The 20088-nt window shown below is 31.5% G+C and overlaps 1 protein-coding gene across 6 annotated transcripts in view; it reads left to right on the top strand.

The window, feature by feature from the left end:
- LOC127733069 (WD repeat-containing protein 93-like) overlaps positions 1-20088 on the top strand; it is a 43685-nt gene that overhangs the window by 9655 nt on the left and 13942 nt on the right. For 5 of the 6 annotated variants that reach the window (XM_052242342.1, XM_052242339.1, XM_052242344.1 and 2 more), the window contains 8 exons: positions 8170-8248; positions 8824-8838; positions 11633-11813; positions 12549-12619; positions 13152-13232; positions 13964-14092; positions 16058-16274; positions 18462-18522. In XM_052242342.1, the coding sequence (XP_052098302.1) occupies positions 8170-8248; positions 8824-8838; positions 11633-11813; positions 12549-12619; positions 13152-13232; positions 13964-14092; positions 16058-16274; positions 18462-18522 (834 nt within the window). The remainder of the gene's footprint in view (positions 1-8169; positions 8249-8823; positions 8839-11632; positions 11814-12548; positions 12620-13151; positions 13233-13963; positions 14093-16057; positions 16275-18461; positions 18523-20088) is intronic. The other variant, XM_052242341.1, reaches the window with a different exon arrangement.

Below are 20088 nucleotides of genomic sequence, written 5' to 3' on the forward strand. Positions count from 1 at the left end.
TTTTATACCTCTTTTACATTACTTATTTTGAATTGAAAATTTGATTTTCTCAAATGTGTTATAGTTTTAATTTTAGATGATCCTTTGTCAGTAGATATATCAGCAATATATCGAGGGGTCAATCTGAATTTAGTAGTTATTGGGAAAAAACTCCATTTTACAAAAAAATGCACTTCAGCACCATGCAGTGATCCTTTCTCCATAAGCAATTTTTTTTGTGCTTTTAACATTTGCTTTTCATTTTGTTTTTAGTTGTCACAAAGTTTTCCTAATCTACCCACAAAGAGTTTTAAAAGAGTAAGATTGGTGTGATGTTTTGAATTAGGTTGCACTTTTCATCACTGTGTTTACCCTGTGCATAGGATATTGATGATAACCAGAAACCAGTTCATAGCACCTGTAGAATTACAGGGCAAGGATTCAGTTGACTGAACTGTATCCAAGCTTTGAATTTCTGTTGCTGGAGCTACTGGATCTATTATGTGGTGGTTAATAGCAGTATACATGCTACTGTGGATTCATTATTAAGTCTCCCAAACGAAGTTTGGGAAGACTTATTGTTTTTGCTCAGTTCTTATTATTATTATTATTCTTCTTCCTCTTCCTCTTCCTCTTCCGCCGCTTTTAAATTTGAACTTGTCCGCACCCGTTCTCTAAAACCGCTTGTCAGATTAACTTAGGGTTTCACAATATGTTAGACTAACATGTCTAGTGGTGCAATCAGGGTTTTGTTTGTGTAATGGGGTTTATAAAGGGGTACTTTGAGGGGCAAAAACAAAAGAGGGTTTTACTATAGAACCCTATGGGATTTTATTTTTAAAAATTTTCAAATGATTATAAATTGAAAACCGTTTGTGATAGACACAATCTTTTTAATTGAAAATGTTCTAAATGATAAAACCCATTAAATGAAATACAGGGTTAGTCCCCAGGGGTCACCCCCACCCCCTGCCATTTAAGAAAGTTCTAATACCTTGTAAGTGGTCAAGATCCCCACCCCTAAACCATATATATTCTGGTTTGTCATGCTAAGATGGTTTGAATGATATACAGGGTTAGTCCCCAGGGGTCATCCCGACCCCCTGCCATTTGAGAAAGTTCTAATATCTTGTAAATGGTCGAGATCCCCACCCCTAAACCATATATATTCTGGTTTGTCATGCTAAGATGGTTTGAATGATATACAGGGTTAGTCCCCAGGGGTCATCCCGACCCCCTGCCATTTGAGAAAGTTCTAATATCTTGTAAATGGTCAAGATCCCAACCCCTAAACCATATATATTCTGGTTTGTCATGCTAAGATGGTTTGAATGATATACAGGGTTAGTCCCCAGGGGTCATTCAGACCCCCTGCCATTTGAGAAAGTTCTAATATCTTGTAAATGGTCAAGATCCCCACCCCTAAACCATATATATTCTGGTTTGTCATGATAAAGCACATGAAATGAAATACAGGGTTAGTCCCCAGGGGTCACCCCCACCCCATGCCATTTAAGAAAGTTCTAATACCTTGTAAGTGGTCAAGATCCCCACCCCTAAACCATATATATTCTGGTTTGTCATGCTAAGATGGTTTGAATGATATACAGGGTTAGTCCCCAGGGGTCATCCGGACCCCCTGCCATTTGAGAAAGTTCTAATATCTTGTAAATGGTCGAGATCCCCACCCTAAACCATATATATTCTGGTTTGTCATGCTAAGATGGTTTGAATGATATACAGGGTTAGTCCCCAGGGGTCATCCCGACCCCCTGCCATTTGAGAAAGTTCTAATATCTTGTAAATGGTCAAGATCCCCACCCCTAAACCATATATATTCTGGTTTGTCATGCTAAGATGGTTTGAATGATATACAGGGTTAGTCCCCAGGGGTCATTCCGACCCCCTGCCATTTGAGAAAGTTCTAATATCTTGTAAATGGTCAAGATCCCCACCCCTAAACCATATATATTCTGGTTTGTCATGATAAAGCACATGAAATGAAATACAGGGTTAGTCCCCAGGGGTCACCCCCACCCCATGCCATTTAAGAAAGTTCTAATACCTTGTAAGTGGTCAAGATCCCCACCCCTAAACCATATATATTCTGGTTTGTCATGCTAAGATGGTTTGAATGATATACAGGGTTAGTCCCCAGGGGTCATCCCGACCCCCTGTCATTTGAGAAAGTTCTAATATCTTGTAAATGGTCGAGATCCCCACCCCTAAACCATATATATTCTGGTTTGTCATGCTAAGATGGTTTGAATGATATACAGGGTTAGTCCCCAGGGGTCATTCCGACCCCCTGCCATTTGAGAAAGTTCTAATATCTTGTAAATGGTCGAGATCCCCACCCCTAAACCATATATATTCTGGTTTGTCATGATAAAGCACATGAAATGAAATACAGGGTTAGTCCCCAGGGGTCACCCCCACCCCATGCCATTTAAGAAAGTTCTAATATTTTTTAAGTGGTCAAGATCCCCACCCCTAAACCATATATATTCTTGTTTGTCATGCTAAGATGGTTTGAATGATATACAGGGTTAGTCCCCAGGGGTCATCCCGACCCCCTGCCATTTGAGAAAGTTCTAATATCTTGTAAATGGTCGAGATCCCCACCCCTAAACCATATATATTCTGGTTTGTCATGCTAAGATGGTTTGAATGATATACAGGGTTAGTCCCCAGGGGTCATCCCGACCCCCTGTCATTTGAGAAAGTTCTAATATCTTGTAAATGGTCGAGATCCCCACCCCTAAACCATATATATTCTGGTTTGTCATGCCAAGATGATTTGAATGATATACAGGGTTAGTCCCCAGGCATCACTAATGCATATAACTTTACTGGACCAAACCAATTTAACTGGACTTTGCTCAATGTCAGGCGACCTTGGGAATTACGAATTATGGGAGCTTCGTTTGGGAGACTTCGTAACAGCATCCTGTTACAATCATTTCTTGTTATTCGTTGGATACCAATTTTCGTGGATTTCGTTGGTACAGGTTAACCACGAATTTAAATGTTCAACGCACTGCAAATTTTCTATATGGCTGTATGCAGACTTTGGCAAAACCACAAAATCAAATATCCACGAAAATGCAGGTTTCCATCAATCCACGAAAATTGGTACCCACGAAAATAAATGAATCCACAGTATATGGGGATTCACAGTCTTGATTCTAGAATTGATATGTATATATCTATATTGTTTTACATAGTGCCATTGTGTGATGTGCACAAAAACTTTTTTTAAAGTGGTAATTGGTAATTTGTAAATTTTGCTAGTGTCTTGAAAGTTTTATAGCCAGTGAACTATTTAGAATATTTTAATTTGAATTCGAATAGCTTTATATGTACATGAGTTAGAAATCTACAGATATTTTCGGTTACAGATTGATGGTAAATGTCAAAAATGCACTGTATTCCTTTGATTGCAATTTTTTGGACTTTTTTTCAAAGTATAAACACAAAGCTACATATGAAACTTGTTCTACCAATATTTGCATAAAATCTTATGATATGTGCATAAAATCTTATGATATGTGCATACAATCTTATGATATGTGCATGAAATCTTATGATATGTGCATGAAATCTTATGATATGTGCATAAAATCTTATGATATGTGCATGAAATGTTATGATATGTGCATGAAATGTTAAATGTTTGATTTATGTTTAAATTGAAAAGAAGGTGACAAAAAGTCTCTGTTTTAATTTTTTTCTAATAAAGCTGATTTTTAAAACTCTTCATTAAGTGCATGTTTGCTAAGCTTTTGGTCATCTGAATGTAGCTTATTTTTGTGTATGATGAAAGCTTTGAATGGAGTTGTACTTCTGTTTACTGACTATGGTCAACATAAATGTTTATTTATATAAACTTTCATCATTAGTCTCTAATACACATGGTTATGAAGTATAATTTTATGAATGAAATATGCATCAGTACTGGTACATATATATTTGATATTGCTAATCATTTTTATGCCCCACCTAGGGGCATTATTTTTTTGGTCTGTGCGTCTGTTTGTCCGTCTGGTCGTCTGTCTGTCCCGCTTCAGGTTAAAGTTTTTGGTCAAGGTAGTTTTTGATGAAGTTGAAGTCCAATCAACTTGAAACTTAGTACACATGTTTCCTATGATATGATCTTTCTAATTTTAATGCCAAATTAGAGTTTTAACCCCAATTTCACGGTCCACTGAACATAGAAAATGATAGTGCGAGTGGGGCATCCATGTACTATGGACACATTCTTTGTTTATCCTACATTCAGCCAATTTACTTATACATAAACTTATGCAATATTATTATATTATTAGTACATTTGAATTACATTTTCCTGGTATCAGGCTTGAATTGTTTCATATTTTTCATGTTGGGGCCTTTTATAGCCGACTATACAGTATGTTTTTTCTCTTTGTTGAAGGCCGTACAGTAAATACAGTTGCCTATAATTGCTTAAATCCACTTCAATTGAACTTTGGTGGATAGCTGTCTCATTGGCCATCATACATCTCCTTATTTTTTATATCTTATAATGAACAAACTTTGATATTTAAATTATCATATTTTAATTACTGAATACTGTCTATATCACTATTTTTTTTATATCCTCTTTGCAATCTGTATGAAAGCAATTCTGATGTCTTTGAAATACAAGATAGACAACAGTTTAGAATGTTACAAAATGAATATCTTATCAAATTGAAGATTATTTTATTCTTTTACAGAAAATACAAAATGTATCTGTACCTTCTACAGATCAGGATTGAAAATCTTTTTTTCCCCTGTTGCTAAGCAGTTACAAACATTTTTTGTGATTTCAGGCATTGTTGGATATGTGTAACGTTTCGCCATTTTCTTCGAAAAATACCTGTATCAAATTAATTTCCATTTGTTCCATTGGTTGATACAGTCTCACTTTTGATTTTTGTCAGTTTTTATGTACTTCCCCTTTTTGAAATTACCTTGCAGTTAGGTATTTTTTTATGCTTCTTTTCTATATATATTTGTTATTTTTTCCTCTCATATTCATATTAATTTGATTCATGTACTTTCATTGACACAATCACATCTTTTGAACATTTCATCTGAGTGTTATTGTCATACATTTCATTTCATGCATTTTTATCACTTTCATCATACTCTGTATTTGACTTAATAATTATCCCTGACTGCTATAAACAACCACTTTCCAATTTAATTGAAAGTTAGATACCCTAACTCATTTGACCATTGATTGCCATTCAACCAACATTGACAAACAAACCCACACTTATTTTTTAATGTCTGTGTAGAATGATTCCATGTAAAAATTTTTTTATTCCAAAAATGTCTCTTTGACGGAAAGTCCAAATAAATGTAATTTCTCAGTAATTCTTCAAGTACTAGAGGTGTTTATTCGGTCGATTACAGTATCATTTATGCATATTATAGTAATTACCTAATACTGTGTCTGTCCTTTTTGTCTATACTTGTTTTTCATGATTTGACATGAATATAGATGCTACCACTTTGTACGCATTTGTATTTATAAGTAAAGAAATAAATATACCTACATTGAAATAATTTTATTTTTGTAAAATGACAACACCTATCATTTGTTGTTGCTTTATAATGGTTTTGATTTTATTTGATAAAATTGTCCCTGTAAAATGTAGGTATTCACTCGTAAATAGTGACTTTTAAGTTTCAATATCAACATTGATTCACTAAAATTTAAGGACTTTGAATATGTTAAAATAAAGACAAAACTCACAAAAGTCCAAACACAGTATTCACATTTCATATCATTGATCATTTCACTCATTTTAAAGTTTCAGAGATACATTTATCATGCTAGAAGATCACATTCTGCATCATGGAGTTCTGTAAGACATGTCATTGGATAATGGATTCATTTCTAGCTCACATGGACAGGCATTTTTAGGTCCTGTTGAGCTAATGTCATCACTTTGCATCTAAATGTCTATGTTATTGTTTGTTCCAATTCAGTTGTATAGAAATAATTTATTTTTGATAAATTGAACAAAAATGAGAAAAAAAATCATAGCATTGATTTGTCTAGCAGAGATTTAAAGTTTGTTTCAACAGTAGTGTCCAAAGCACAATAGACGTATTTACACTTGTATGCAAATTTGTCCACCATTACTTAAAATCACACAAGTTCCTGTAAAATTTGACATCATAATTTAAAAAATTTGACGACATAATAAAAAAGTGAGTGTTGCTTGACGTCAGAAAGTTATTCAGAGCAAATCTAAGGTCATTTGGAGACAAAATTCAGCTAAATACCAAAAGTGTAAATACGTTTATTGTGGAGATATTAACATAGTTTGAATTGTCTTTTGTGATACTCTTCAGTATGGATTTGTTTCTCACAGAAAGTTCTAGCTGGAAACAATCTTTTCATTAAACTGTTTTATTGATGACAGTTTAATAATTTGCATAGCTGGTGAACCAATACAAGCCTTTGGTCATATTTTCACTAGAATCAAAACTGGCATATAAAATATAATTGTTATAAAATAGTGATAGTGGAAGATTAAAAAAGAAAATAACAAAAACTGAAATCAGAAAAAGCATGTTGATTTTAATATTTAACATGAATATTTTTCAGAAGTCGACTTAATTTTATGTTAATTTTTCAAATTCAAGGCATTTATAAGCCAGTTTTAAATCATTTTATACTTGCACATATTCTTACCATACACCTTATCGCTAATCCCGCTTGACCCGAGAATCAGTCCCGCTCGAACTTTTGACGTCATACAACAATCACTTTTCCATTGTGGCGTCAGATATTTTCTATTATGACGTCAACATTTTACGGGAACTTGTGTGATGTCCAGTAATGGCGGACAAATAGCGATAAGGTGTATTGGCAGGTTAAAGTAGTAAATTTATTTTTCAGACAAACCATCATGAAATGTATGGGTACACCCTAGTTTGTTTGCTTGTTTGGATTTTTTGGTGTGAATTGTTTCATGTGCACACTTAGATAGACATTGTTTCATATAAATCATACATTTTAAACTGAGAATTATTCCTTGTTGATTGTTTGCTTAACAACCAGTGGCAAACATTTCAAGACCAATGTCCCCTGTTTAGTGCGAGGTAGAAAATTTTTGACTTTAGCATAAAGGCTATCAGATTCACTTGTGTATAGCTTAATTTTTGATTGCCTTTCTGTATGGTAGGTTTAGTTAAATAGAATGATCCTGATTTAAAAAAAAATATATGATGGTATTAACCCTTAGACTGCTGCATTGATTCTATTGTGTTATTGTGCAGTGCTGAATAAAATATGAATTATTAATGATACTTGTTTGAGCACCATGTCCTGATTAAATTTCCCTATTTCTAAGACAAAACCTGTTTGCTAGGTTATTTTTTTCACATTTTTCTTGCTCCTCATTCTGATTTTTCTTAAAAACCAAATTTACACAAAGGGACATTATCCTGATTATTTGTTATCCCTTAGTGAAAAATTCCCATTTTAGAGTAGTTTAGCTTGCTTGTTTGCTAGATGAAGCATAAAATAACATTTGCAAACTACATATTGAAGGAGTAACAATAGTAATTACTTGGTATTGAAATTTAATTATACAACAGGTAACAAAAGGATGACTTAAAAATTTATATGACTAATATGTTTTTATATTTGCAATATTTGATGAAGAATTCATGGTATAAACTCTATAACTACCATGTGTCAAAACAAGATGTATTGTAATAAATAATAATGACAATACCTGACAATAAGTTCATATTCCTAGTTAGACAAAAAATACTTAGTAACAATATACAACATTAACTTTCATATTGCTGAAATACAAGAAATACTTGGCCACAGTCTTTGACATCAACCTCATATTCCGACATAAAAAAACAAACTTATTGACAATACCTGACATTAACCTCAAAATTCCTTAATGGACAAAACATACCTAGCATTTATCTCTGATATCAACTTCATATCCCTAAATGAACCCCCCCCCCCAAAAAAAAAAAAAACAAACTTAGCAACAATAGAAACCTAAACTTTTTCCAAATATAGCAATCAGTGAAAGAGCCACTGACATGATAAAAACTACACCGTACAATTCCATGTACTATGCTTAAGCCAGTAATTCTGATTTTGCATTGTTTTTAATATAGATTCTTCTGCTGTACTTTCAGAGTAATGAAGACACTGCAGGGGTCAAGTTTTCACAGCCTTCATTAGTGTTTAAACTGAAACCACCACCACAAGTTTCAGGTGAGAAAGATTAACATTAATAATTCTTGATTGTACATATATTTTAAATGAATATAATAGCCAAGATTTAAAAGATTCCTTCAATAAGGAATAATTATTTGAAACATATATTATCATTGAAAATTAGAAGAACAATATTGTCTAGATATGAGCCAGGATTCTAGGCTGTGGCATCTTTTAATTTTTAGATTGTCTCCCTTCAGTAACTTTAATTTTTTTGTACACATATAAGAATTGCTTCCATTTGTAATACAGATTTTGATAAACCAACACAATGTTGATTATGTATTCAGTTATAAACATCAAAGTTAATTAAACACAAATTTCTGAAAATTTTGTTCATTTGATCCTATAGAAATTTTCGATTTGAATCATATAATTGATACAACTAGAAATCTTCTGACTTCTAAAAGATCCTTTATTTTCTATCCATCACTTTTGTTTGTCAGTCTGTTGAACACATTGTCATTTTGTCAGTATACAAAACACTTTAAGTGATAGCCATGGATTGACATTCTGTTTTAATTGTGATTATGTTCTGAATATGTAAATGATTAAAAATATTTAATTCACAGCTTTGGAATCAAGAGGTAAACGAAGAATTAACAGGTTCCCATATTTAATCTTTATAGGCCTTTATCATATTCTCAGTTTTATTTCCAGATCTAAGATTTACTCATCAGTTTAAAGTAAGGGCTGTTCCATAAAACATACATGGGACCCAATAAAAAAAGTTTTTCTTGTGCATAAGTGTAAGAGTAATTCTAAAATTGCTTCAATAAATGGTTACCCCATTTTGAAAGTGCCTACCCTGGGTACAATGTATGTATAAATGGAACAGACCTAACTGGTTCCTAGCCCATGTTATTGATATATAAACAGGAAAATGCAGACAATTTTTCATAAACTTTAAATAAAATGAAAGTTTATAATTTAAATTATTTAATAATTAAATTGAAAACACAAAAATTCACAAGCTGTAACAATTGTTTTGATTTTCATAAGACATTTCTTATTGATTTTTATTCAGTTTTTGCCTTAGTTTTTGCCTTAACAGGCAAAATTATTTTTAGTTACCACATTAAATTTTGAATAATAGTTCTGGTAATCGAAAGAATTTTGTGACTAAAATTTTTTTAAGAATTTCAGTAAAATATAAATTTTAGTGGTATTTTGACTAAAAAATAATATTTTGTTTCCCCTGTTTTTAAAATCTAATAAAAGGATATTCCAATAATAATGGTTTCAAATATTAAATCTTTAGAAATCAGATTAGAATTGACACCAGATAAATTTTTCTGGAGAAAAGATTAAAGTGAAAGTATACCATTACTTTTTACATCGAACAGAAGGTCAGGGTCAACATGCCCTTTTTTCCACTAAAGAACTTTTGAGGTACCTGTAAAAAACATAATATCTGGAATCATGTTTATGAGATATGAAAAAGGTTGTCTATAGTTTCTTCCTTTTTACTACAACTGATGTGCAATGTTACTCTGAATTAACAGTGGTAATTTCCAATAATGTGGTTTGGATCTGTAAATACTGGTCTCCTGTCAGTAAAGAGCCAAGTAACAATGGATAAAAGATTCTACTTGACCCAATTAAACCTGTGTATTTGAAAGAAAATAATATATTTTGGCCTTTTTAACTTTTGAGCTGAAAAAATTAAATTATCTGGCAGAGAAAAATGTTTGGGAAGACAGCAAAAAGATACTGTTCATTGGGATTGATCATTTTGTATAGTGTTTGGTAAAAATCAAATTGAAGGGGATCTCATGAAAATTTGAATTTAATTCTTTTTACTAGCATTAAATAATCTAAAATGATATATTTTTCAATGTATTTATTGGTGCAAATAATCAGTTGTAGTAACACATATATATTATAATGTATATACATATTCTTTCCTTTATTTAGTCACCGGATTCTTATTTAATTTCAGAGCTTTTACATATTGTTCATGTTTATGCTAATATGAACACACAACTAACAACAGTTCTGTTTTCAAATATAGAAAATATATTGCATGTACATGTTTATTGATTCACAATTTAAGTTAGAGTTATTTCCCTTGGCTGCCATTTTGGAAAGCAAACTATTTGAATATCTTATTTGACAAGCAAAATTTAAGCATGTGGTACAAGCCGATTTGATAAAAGATTCTAACTAGATTGTTCAGAAAACGTAATTTTTCTAAAATCTAGCAGTTAGTCTAATCAGTTAAATTTGCTTTTTGTGCAATTTGGGTGCAAACAGAAATATCTCTATCTCCAATTATGTCAGTGGAAAACTATATATATTTAAGAATGTAATGTCACAAATTGTGTTTCCAGCAAAGCTTAAGCATAGTCAGATAACAGATTGCAGTAGTGAAATTAATTACTTACAAAACTTGCCAAATATGTTACAGTTATTTATATTCTGATGTTACCTTAGAAATAATGATTTGGTTTTTTTTTCAACCTCAAGAATATAGGATGTTAGCTGTGTTATTACAATTAGTTCCAAATTTAACCCCTCCAATTTTTACATCATCCCATCATATATATATAACACTTCATAGAACAAAAAGCTTGCCATTAGAATGACTCCCTTTAGTCCAGTAATATAAATCCTTACCTGTGTTTTACAAAGGTCAGAAGACGTACAATCAATCAAAAATTACTAATTAAATCTACAAATTTCTATTTGTTGTGAATCATATGATCTTTTGTGAAATGCAGGACTTAATATCACTATTATTATGAATGCTTGGAATAAATGTATATTCAATTATTTGTGAAGGAAATATAACTTTCATATTTATGTTTACTGTTATATTTTTTTCATTAATTGTCAGATGTCAGGTCTGAAGGTTAAACAAAATCAATGTGGTGTTTTTTTAACCAATGATATTTTTGTTGGACCTAAAAAATACTTGATTTTATTTATAATGTATTTAAAGTCCAAAGTATGAAACATTCATTCAATTGATTATTGAGATAAAAGATTTGTTATCTTCACATGTATTTATATTTGTACATATTTGCGTGTATTCATATAGTTTGAATAATAATTAAAAAAAAAAATTATTTGCATATACTACCGGTATTTTGAAAGTAAAAAAATCAGTGTTCAATATGAGAATTATCCTTTTAAGCATGAACTAATAGACCTAGTACAGATACTTTTAACTTCTCCAAGATAGAAGGGAGCATCATGTTTTCCTGTCTTTGTGTCTGTCAGTAAATCCAAGTGAGCATATTTCTATAGCCCAGTCAACCTTTGGGGTCAAACAGAAACTCATGTCAAAGAAGTTCCATCAACCAAGAATCAATGTTACAGGAATGTTTAGTAGAATGTAAAATAAAGCTTTGTACTCTATGTTTCTTGTAATTCCAGGTAATTTGGCCTCATCAGTCTATTCTACCTGTCAGAAGGTCGACACAGGGGAGGTAATTGGAACAGGACAAAATCATGTTTTATCAACCACTCAGATTGAATTAAGAAAAGAAGTATTTGACCATTTACATGAAAATCTACTTGAATATGCATCAAAAGATGATACTGTTGATAATATACAGTAAGTTTATGAATAATACAACTTTTTAACAAATATAAAGCCAAGTATGTCAGAAACTTATCATCAATTATATTATTTTCTTTCTAATGATCAATTCCATTTAGATTTAGAGCAATTTAAACAAAAATGATCTCTGTTAAACTCTGATGAAATAATGGTACATTTACATAACAGAAATCAAGCCGTGTTTCCCTTGATTCAGTGCTTACACTTTTAATTTAAAAAGCTTCTTTCTGGTCAGAACCATAACAACATAAGTAAGAAACATGGCTGAATAATTTATCCTTCAAAATTTAACTTTTAAAATGATTTCTAGTTGATTATTTTATCACAATTATGGTCTAAATCCCTTAAAAAAGTTAAAGATTGCACTTCTTCAAAATAAGAAACTGTGTAACAGAAATTTCAATAAATAAATTGAAAGGAAGATAAGTTATTATTGCTTGACTTTTCTCAATAACTACTAAACAGAATGACTTTGTATTTAGTCAGCAGCTTAACATTGATGAGTTGCAAAGATTATGCCTTTTTAGAGAATGTCAGATACATACTTCTTGTTTGCCGATAGAATAGAGATTTGATGTATGTTTAGCATGACTAAACATGCAACTTCTAGTTCAATTTACATGAAATATAGAATATATTTTACCCCAAAAAACGAATTAAAAAATATTGTTTTTCAGTGTTTTATTTCATATTTTAAAATAACTGTTAGGAATTTTTTATTTTTTACAGGGATGTAAATTTTCATTTCCTGAATGCTGGAAAAATGATACCTCTTGGACTGGAAAATCCAGCGAATTTAAGTAGGTACAGTATATATATATATATGTACGATCTGTTTTTTAATTTTTTTGCAAGGTCATCTTAAAGTCTGAACTTCAGCCAATACTCATGATCCAATTCATTTTTCAATTCATACAAAAATTTTGAAAATATTTTCTAATCCTTGTATATTTTATCTGTACATTGAATATATTTACCGGTACTAAAGAATGTAAGTGATTTTTAAAAGTAGAAAGTTTTCATAGCTTTTTTGGCTTAATAATTGTTTTATGTCATATTTTTACATAATGGTGGTTGCAAGTTAATTATCCAGTGTTAACTATTTAATGAAAATTCATGACAACAAATTTATAAAAACTTTAAATTTAGTTGTCATGGAATTTGAATGTGGGTTATATACAAGATGGAGCAAAATTGCCTAAACATATCATTCAAAAACTTATTTATTTTCTAAAGATTCATATTTTGTTTTCTATAAATCAGTTTTGGTTTAATTTGATTTGATTTCATTTCATTACTCTTATTATTGATATGCCATATTGAACATTTCAGCTATTCCTACAACTGTAGCAGTGTGGTGGAAGGACAGTACACATGTTATGCATTATTCATTACTCAAAACACCAGGAAAAGGTAGTGATCATATTTTGTTCGTTTAAAAGGCAGTTTTCATATTTCTGTTTTTTAATTAGCGGAAATATATTTGTTATTTTTTTTTTTATACCATGTTGCTGTAGTTTTGAAGAGAATTTATGAGAGATGGTCTGTAGACATTGTATTTTTTGTGTGTCACAATTTAAAAAAAAATGTATAATTTATAGTAAAAGAAAAAAAGGGAATATGGTGTTTTTTTACGAACTTGTGAAAATTATGAAACCAAAATCAAAGGATATCAAAACAGCAAAACTGCCAACATAGCCTCATTTTGAGATCTTGTCATTAATATTTAGATATGTGCAAGAGCTTTACCCAAAAATATATTTCGCTACAAAACGTATTTTACAAAGATTTAATGTCTTTTAAGATAAAATTCTTGCAGTGGTATATATTTTGAACAAAAACTGTATATATGCTTGAATAGGCCATTTTAGGGCAAATATGTAAATTTCGACATGTTTATGACATCATAGGGATATCAGAAGTGAATTTTCTGCACTAAAGTTTCCAGATTAAACTACTTGTTCACTATCAATAAAATTATCATTATTTTGAAAGGCTTTAAAAGTTTATTATTTTTGAGATTTCAGGGGACAAATAATGCATATGGCTAGTATCATACCTACTCCTTTCTGTTTTTTTTTATCAAAACTAATATGCTTTATGGTTAAAATGAATAAACCTAATCAGGGGTTTTGTTTTTCCAGATGAAACCAAACCAGATATGGTCTGGCCTTTTACTGCAAAGATCACATCATCAGCAGTATCAGATGAGACATCACTTATGATAATAGGTCTAGTAGATGGAAACATTGTATTATGGGATAGATATTTAGGTAAGTGTAGCACTGATGATTATAGGTCTAGTAGATGGAAACATTATATTATAGGATAGATATATAGGTACAATGTAAGTGTAACACTGATGATTATAGGTCTAATAGATGGAAACATTGTATTATGGGATAGATATTTAGGTAAATATAACACTGATGATTATAGGTCTAGTAGATGGAAACATTGTATTATGGGATAGATATTTAGGTAAGTGTAACACTGATGATTATAGGTCTAGTAGATGGAAACATTGTATTATGGGATAGATATTTAGGTACAATGTAAGTGTAACACTGATGATTATAGGTCTAGTAGATGGTAACATTGTATTATGGGATAGATATTTAGGTAAGTGTAACACTGATGATTATAGGTCTAGTAGATGGAAACATTGTATTATGGGATAGATATTTAGGTAAGTGTAACACTGATGATTATAGGTCTAGTAGATGGAAACATTGTATTATGGGATAGATATTTAGGTAAGTGTAACACTGATGATTATAGGTCTAGTAGATGGAAACATTGTATTATGGGATAGATATTTAGGTACAACGTAAGTGTAACACTGATGATTATAGGTCTAGTAGACGGTAACATTGTATTATGGGATAGATATTTAGGTAAGTGTAACACTGATGATTATAGGTCTAGTAGATGGAAACATTGTATTATGGGATAGATATTTAGGTAAGTGTAACACTGATGATTATAGGTCTAGTAGATGGAAACATTGTATTATGGGATAGATATTTAGGTAAGTGTAACACTGATGATTATAGGTCTAGTAGATGGAAACATTGTATTATGGGATAGATATTTAGGTAAGTGTAACACTGATGATTATAGGTCTAGTAGATGGAAACATTGTATTATGGGATAGATATTTAGGTAAGTGTAACACTGATGATTATAGGTCTAGTAGATGGAAACATTGTATTATGGGATAGATATTTAGGTAAGTGTCACTCTGATGGTCATAGGTTTAATACTGTTGATTCGTTATTATTTGTGGGATACCAATTTTTGTGAAATTTGTGGATATTGGTAAATCACTATTTTAAATGTTCAATGATGATCAAATTTTCTCCAAGCTTGTATTTAGACTTTGGCAAAACCACAATTTCAAATATCCACCAAAAGTACAATTTTGTACTCTATCCATGAAAATTGGTACCATGAAAATAAATGAATCCACAGTAGATGGGAACATTGTTCATGGGATAGATATTTAGTGCCACTTTGGGGATTATTGGTTTTAGAAGTTGAAAGTCTTGAATTTAGGGTAACTTTCAAGCAAGGTCTGATAGATTGAAAAAAAGTTATTATGGGATAGATAATTTGTTAAGTCAAAACTGTGTCTGGAAGATTGCAACACTTTATGGCTGATATTTTTGGAATGTGACACACTGCTTGTTAAGAAAAAAATGAAAACAACACGTTATAAATTTCATGCGTCCGAAGAGCTTTTCTGGATTTACCTTCATCAGGAACTCTCAAAGCCAAATATGTATAAGAACCGAAATAGTTGAAGAGCTATATTACCTAAAAGGACCTAAAAAAATAGCCAAATCCATCTAAGGTCAACTTTGCATGAGGGAGTTGAAACCTAAAGGGTATAGGAAGTGGAAACAATTTGTTAAAAGAAATGTTGCAGAAGACATTTGGAAGAGTATTGATGATTTCATTAAGAATGGGAAGCAAAGCACCTTTTAGGTTTCCTCAGGTTTTGTCATAATAATTCACAATCTCAAAAATTTGTAGGCGACCATTTGATTGGTTAATGTAATAATTGCCAGAACAAAAAATGGGACAGAATGTTATCAGATTCTGATAAGGAAAGCAGGGACATAGGATCTGTATTTTAATTTATTCAGAATTCCTAGTATTTCTTTAATGTTCAATTATAAATAATCAAGCTGCAATATGATCAAAGCTAACAGAACATTTTTTATGTATTTCAGGAATACAAAGAGGAGTTATCAATATTTCTGACAATTCCTGCATAGAAAAGTTGTTGTTTTTAGACCCCAGTATATGTCCACAAGAAATGACAGAATACCCACCGTACAGTACTAGAACTACATCCTATCTACTGGTTCAGTGTAGGAATGGAGCAATGTATGCTGTTCTTATGGGAGCAGGAGGGACACAGGCTGAACCAATATGTCTTAGTCCTCAGTAAGTTTTTTAAAACATCTCAGAAAATCAACTGACATAAGCTGTCTGACAAACTGTTAATCAGTGCCATTTTGGCTGGAGTTATATACAGTTTATATTGTCATTTTATGGAACTTCCTTCAAGGAAATGACAGGTGATGGCACAGGAGTTTCTTTGAGCTGGCTGTTTTTAACAAACACATTCTTTGTTTCTACTCTGATTACTACAATCTTACTTTAATTTCCAAATTATATTTTTTGTGTTTAGCTCTTTCTTGCAGACTTCACATGGATATTTATTTTTTATATGACCGCAAAAAATTTGCGTTCATATATTACTTACACTTCATTGTCGTTGTCCGAAGACATTTGGATTCCAGACAATAACTTTAGTATAAGTAAATGGATCTCTATGAAATTTAATCACAAGGTGCAATACCACAAAAGGAATGTTGGGATTGATATTTGGGGTTATGGTCCCAGCTGTTTAGGAATTGGGGGTCAAAAAGTGGCCAAAAAAGACATTTTTCTAGTTTCCGGACAATAACTTGTGTATAAGTGTATGGATCTCTCTGAAATTGTACCACAAGGTTCCATACCATAAAGGGAAGGTTGGGATTGACTTTGGGGGTTATGGCCCAAACCATTCAGGAATTAGGGGCAATAAAGAGGGGGGAAAACAAGGTTTTTTCTAGTTAATGTACAATTACTTAGGTATTAGTCTATGGATCTCTATGAAATTGAACCACAAGGTACCATACCACAAAGGGAAGGTTTGGTTTGACTTTGGCGGTTATGGCTCAAACTGTTCAGGAATAAGGGGACAAAAAGGGGGGGGACAAGGTTTTTCTGGTTTCCAGACAATTACTTAAGTATTAGTTGATGGATCTCTATAAAATTGTACCATAAGGTTCCATACCACACATGGAAGGTTGTGGTGGATTTTGGGGTTATGGCTTTACTCGTTAAGAAACTAGAGGCCAAATAGGGGCCAAAAACAAAGACTTTTCTAATACTGGCTAAGCTGGTTCTAACATAAATTATTTCTGATCTATATAAAGAAACAACAAATACTGATATGGCAGGAGATACACACCAAACAGGATGTGTAAATTATTATATATAGTTTGTAAACAGATTTACTTAGTATTGCGCAACAGCAAAGTATTGCATAACAGCAAGAAATCTTCAATTGAAAATAAATACAAATCTTTTAACCAATTTCAATGAGGATTAATTTAAAGTCTTGAATTGTTGGGGGTTCTTACCGTGTATTACTTTATTGGATATTGGGGCCCCATTTTTAAATAGGTGCAAAAATGCTTGTTTGCTTTCATCAAAAACTGAATTCTTGTGGTTCTATGATATGCTGAATCTAACTGTCCATTCAGATTTTTAATTTTGGGCCCTGTTTTCAAATTAGTCCATATTAAGGTCCAAAGGATCCAAAATTAAAATTTGTTTGATTTCATCAAAAACTGAATTCATGTTTTTTTTTTATATGCTGAATCTAACCATGGAATTAGAATTTTGATATTGGATCATTAAGTACTAGTAGATGAAATGTCCCATTTCAAAGTTCTTTGACCATATTTATTCTGTGTCAGAAATCTATCAAATGTGTCAAATATTTAATCACTATCCAAATTCAGAACTGTATCAAGCTTGAATATTGTGTCCATACTTGCCCCAACTGTTCAGAGTTTGACCTCTGAGGTCGTATCCAGCTGCCTTAGGCAGAGCACATTTTTTATAATTTTCTTACTTGTTGATGTATTTATATGAGAGAATATTGAAATTTGACATATTGGTGAAGTTTTAAATTTTTGATATGTTTTACTCATGAAAGTCACAAAAATATATCACTCTGGAAAATTAGTAGGTTTACCGGAATGTCTAATTTTATTTTATTTTGATACTATGAAATGCAAAAAGTTAAGAAAAGGTTGAACAAAAATTGGAAGAAATAAACTTAGAATTATGTAATCTATTTATAGACAATAAAAAACTATAGGAAAATATTTGTGGTCTTTAGTCATCAATAAAATTACTTGACCTGTCTTCTACAAGTAATTTAGCAGTGAATTTCATAGTGGTAGTATCCTTTTATCCAAAATTTAAAACGCAAAATTTTATATTCATTTTTAGATATCTTGATCTGTATTAGAATGAATGAAAATGATAAAATGGATTTATCTTGTTTTTTAGAATTGAAGAAAGTGGTGAAATATTTTCTAAAGTAGAGACAGTTCGTGGATTACCTGATCTGGTTAGTATAGTAAAAAGATAAAATACTATTATATTCGTCAAGGTATATAGCTAAGGTTTCGTAGATTGTCTCATTTGTTAATCAGAGTAAGGAGAAAACCAGACAATAAATAATTTCATGATTTAGGTTACATTCCACTGCTCTAGATTAAAAGGGGGAGGGTTGATGTTGATTTAATCCTTTTTATGTATTTTGTGTATAACAGAAGATTAGATAATTTAGTGGTGGTATACTGTCTGAAAGCAAATATATAATGAAGTTTATAATGTTTTTTGGTTAAATTTTAAAAATACCCAGAACATATATAGATTGAAGTTGATTTTTCAGGCTGAATCTTGAAGCATTTTAGTCCAATTATTAGATTATTTCTTTTATGTTTTTCTCCATATATAACTAAATCCAGAAATTATTGCTTGCATTTATTATTGCGATTATTGAAGAGTCCAAAAATGCGAGATTATTTATTTTGATTTCAGAAAAATCTGCATACAGATTATGTATCAGATATTAGAATGTGAGTTGTTCTTATTGTGATACTCACCCAGTCGCATTATTCGCAATAATAAAAACCTCGCAATAATTTTTAACTTTACAGTATTTGAAATAAAGGTGCTAAAATTTTCCATATGATCTAGCAAGACATAAATGCATTATTACATGACATTTTAAATCTGCAGCCATATAGTGCATGTTTATGGTTGATGATGAATCCCTTTGGTCATATCAGAGCAAAAATTGCTATATCACAACAAATGAGCTACATGTCTCTCACGTTTTTATATTAACAGACATGCGTTGTGTCAATCCGATGAGTCTAAGTCTTTTTCAACTGATTTTAAGAGTTTATTCTTATGTATGTTGTTCTGTTATACAATTGCCCAGAGTAGGGGAGGATTAAGTACTTATAGAAATGTTTAACCCTAACATGTTGTGTATGCGCCTGTCCTAAGTCAGGAGCATGTAATTCAGTGGTTGTCTTAGGTTGCTGTCTATCATATATTGTAATTGTTTTTCCGTTATTGTTTTGTACATAAATCATGTTGTCTCGTTTGAATTGTATTACATTTTGTCATGGTAGAGCCTTTTATTATTTACTTTACAGTATGATTTTTGCTAATTGTTGAAGGCAGTGACCAATATTTGCTGTCATCTATGTCATGTGTCTCTAGTGAATAGTTGTTTCATTGGCAATCATACAACTACTTTTTATACAACCGATAAAAAAATTTTGCGGTCGTATATTGGTATCACGTCGTTGTCGTCATCGTCCGAAGACATTTGGTTTCCTGACAATAACTTCAGTATTAGTAAATAGAAATCTATGAAATTTATACATAAGGTTTATAACCACAGAAGGAAGGTTGGGATGGATTTTGGGGGTTATAGTCCCAACAGTTTAGGAATATGGGCCAAAAAGGGGCCCAAATAAGATTTTTTCTAGTTTCATGACAATAACTTTTGGAACAGTGTATGGATCTCTCTGAAATTATACCACAAGGTTCCATACCACAAAGGGATGGTTAGGGTTGGCTTTGGGGGGTTATGGCTCAAACCGTCTAGGAATTA

The sequence above is a fragment of the Mytilus californianus genome, unplaced genomic scaffold (genome assembly GCF_021869535.1).
Source record: "Mytilus californianus isolate M0D057914Y unplaced genomic scaffold, xbMytCali1.0.p SCAF_3, whole genome shotgun sequence".
In the NCBI taxonomy this organism is placed as follows: domain Eukaryota; kingdom Metazoa; phylum Mollusca; class Bivalvia; order Mytilida; family Mytilidae; genus Mytilus; species Mytilus californianus.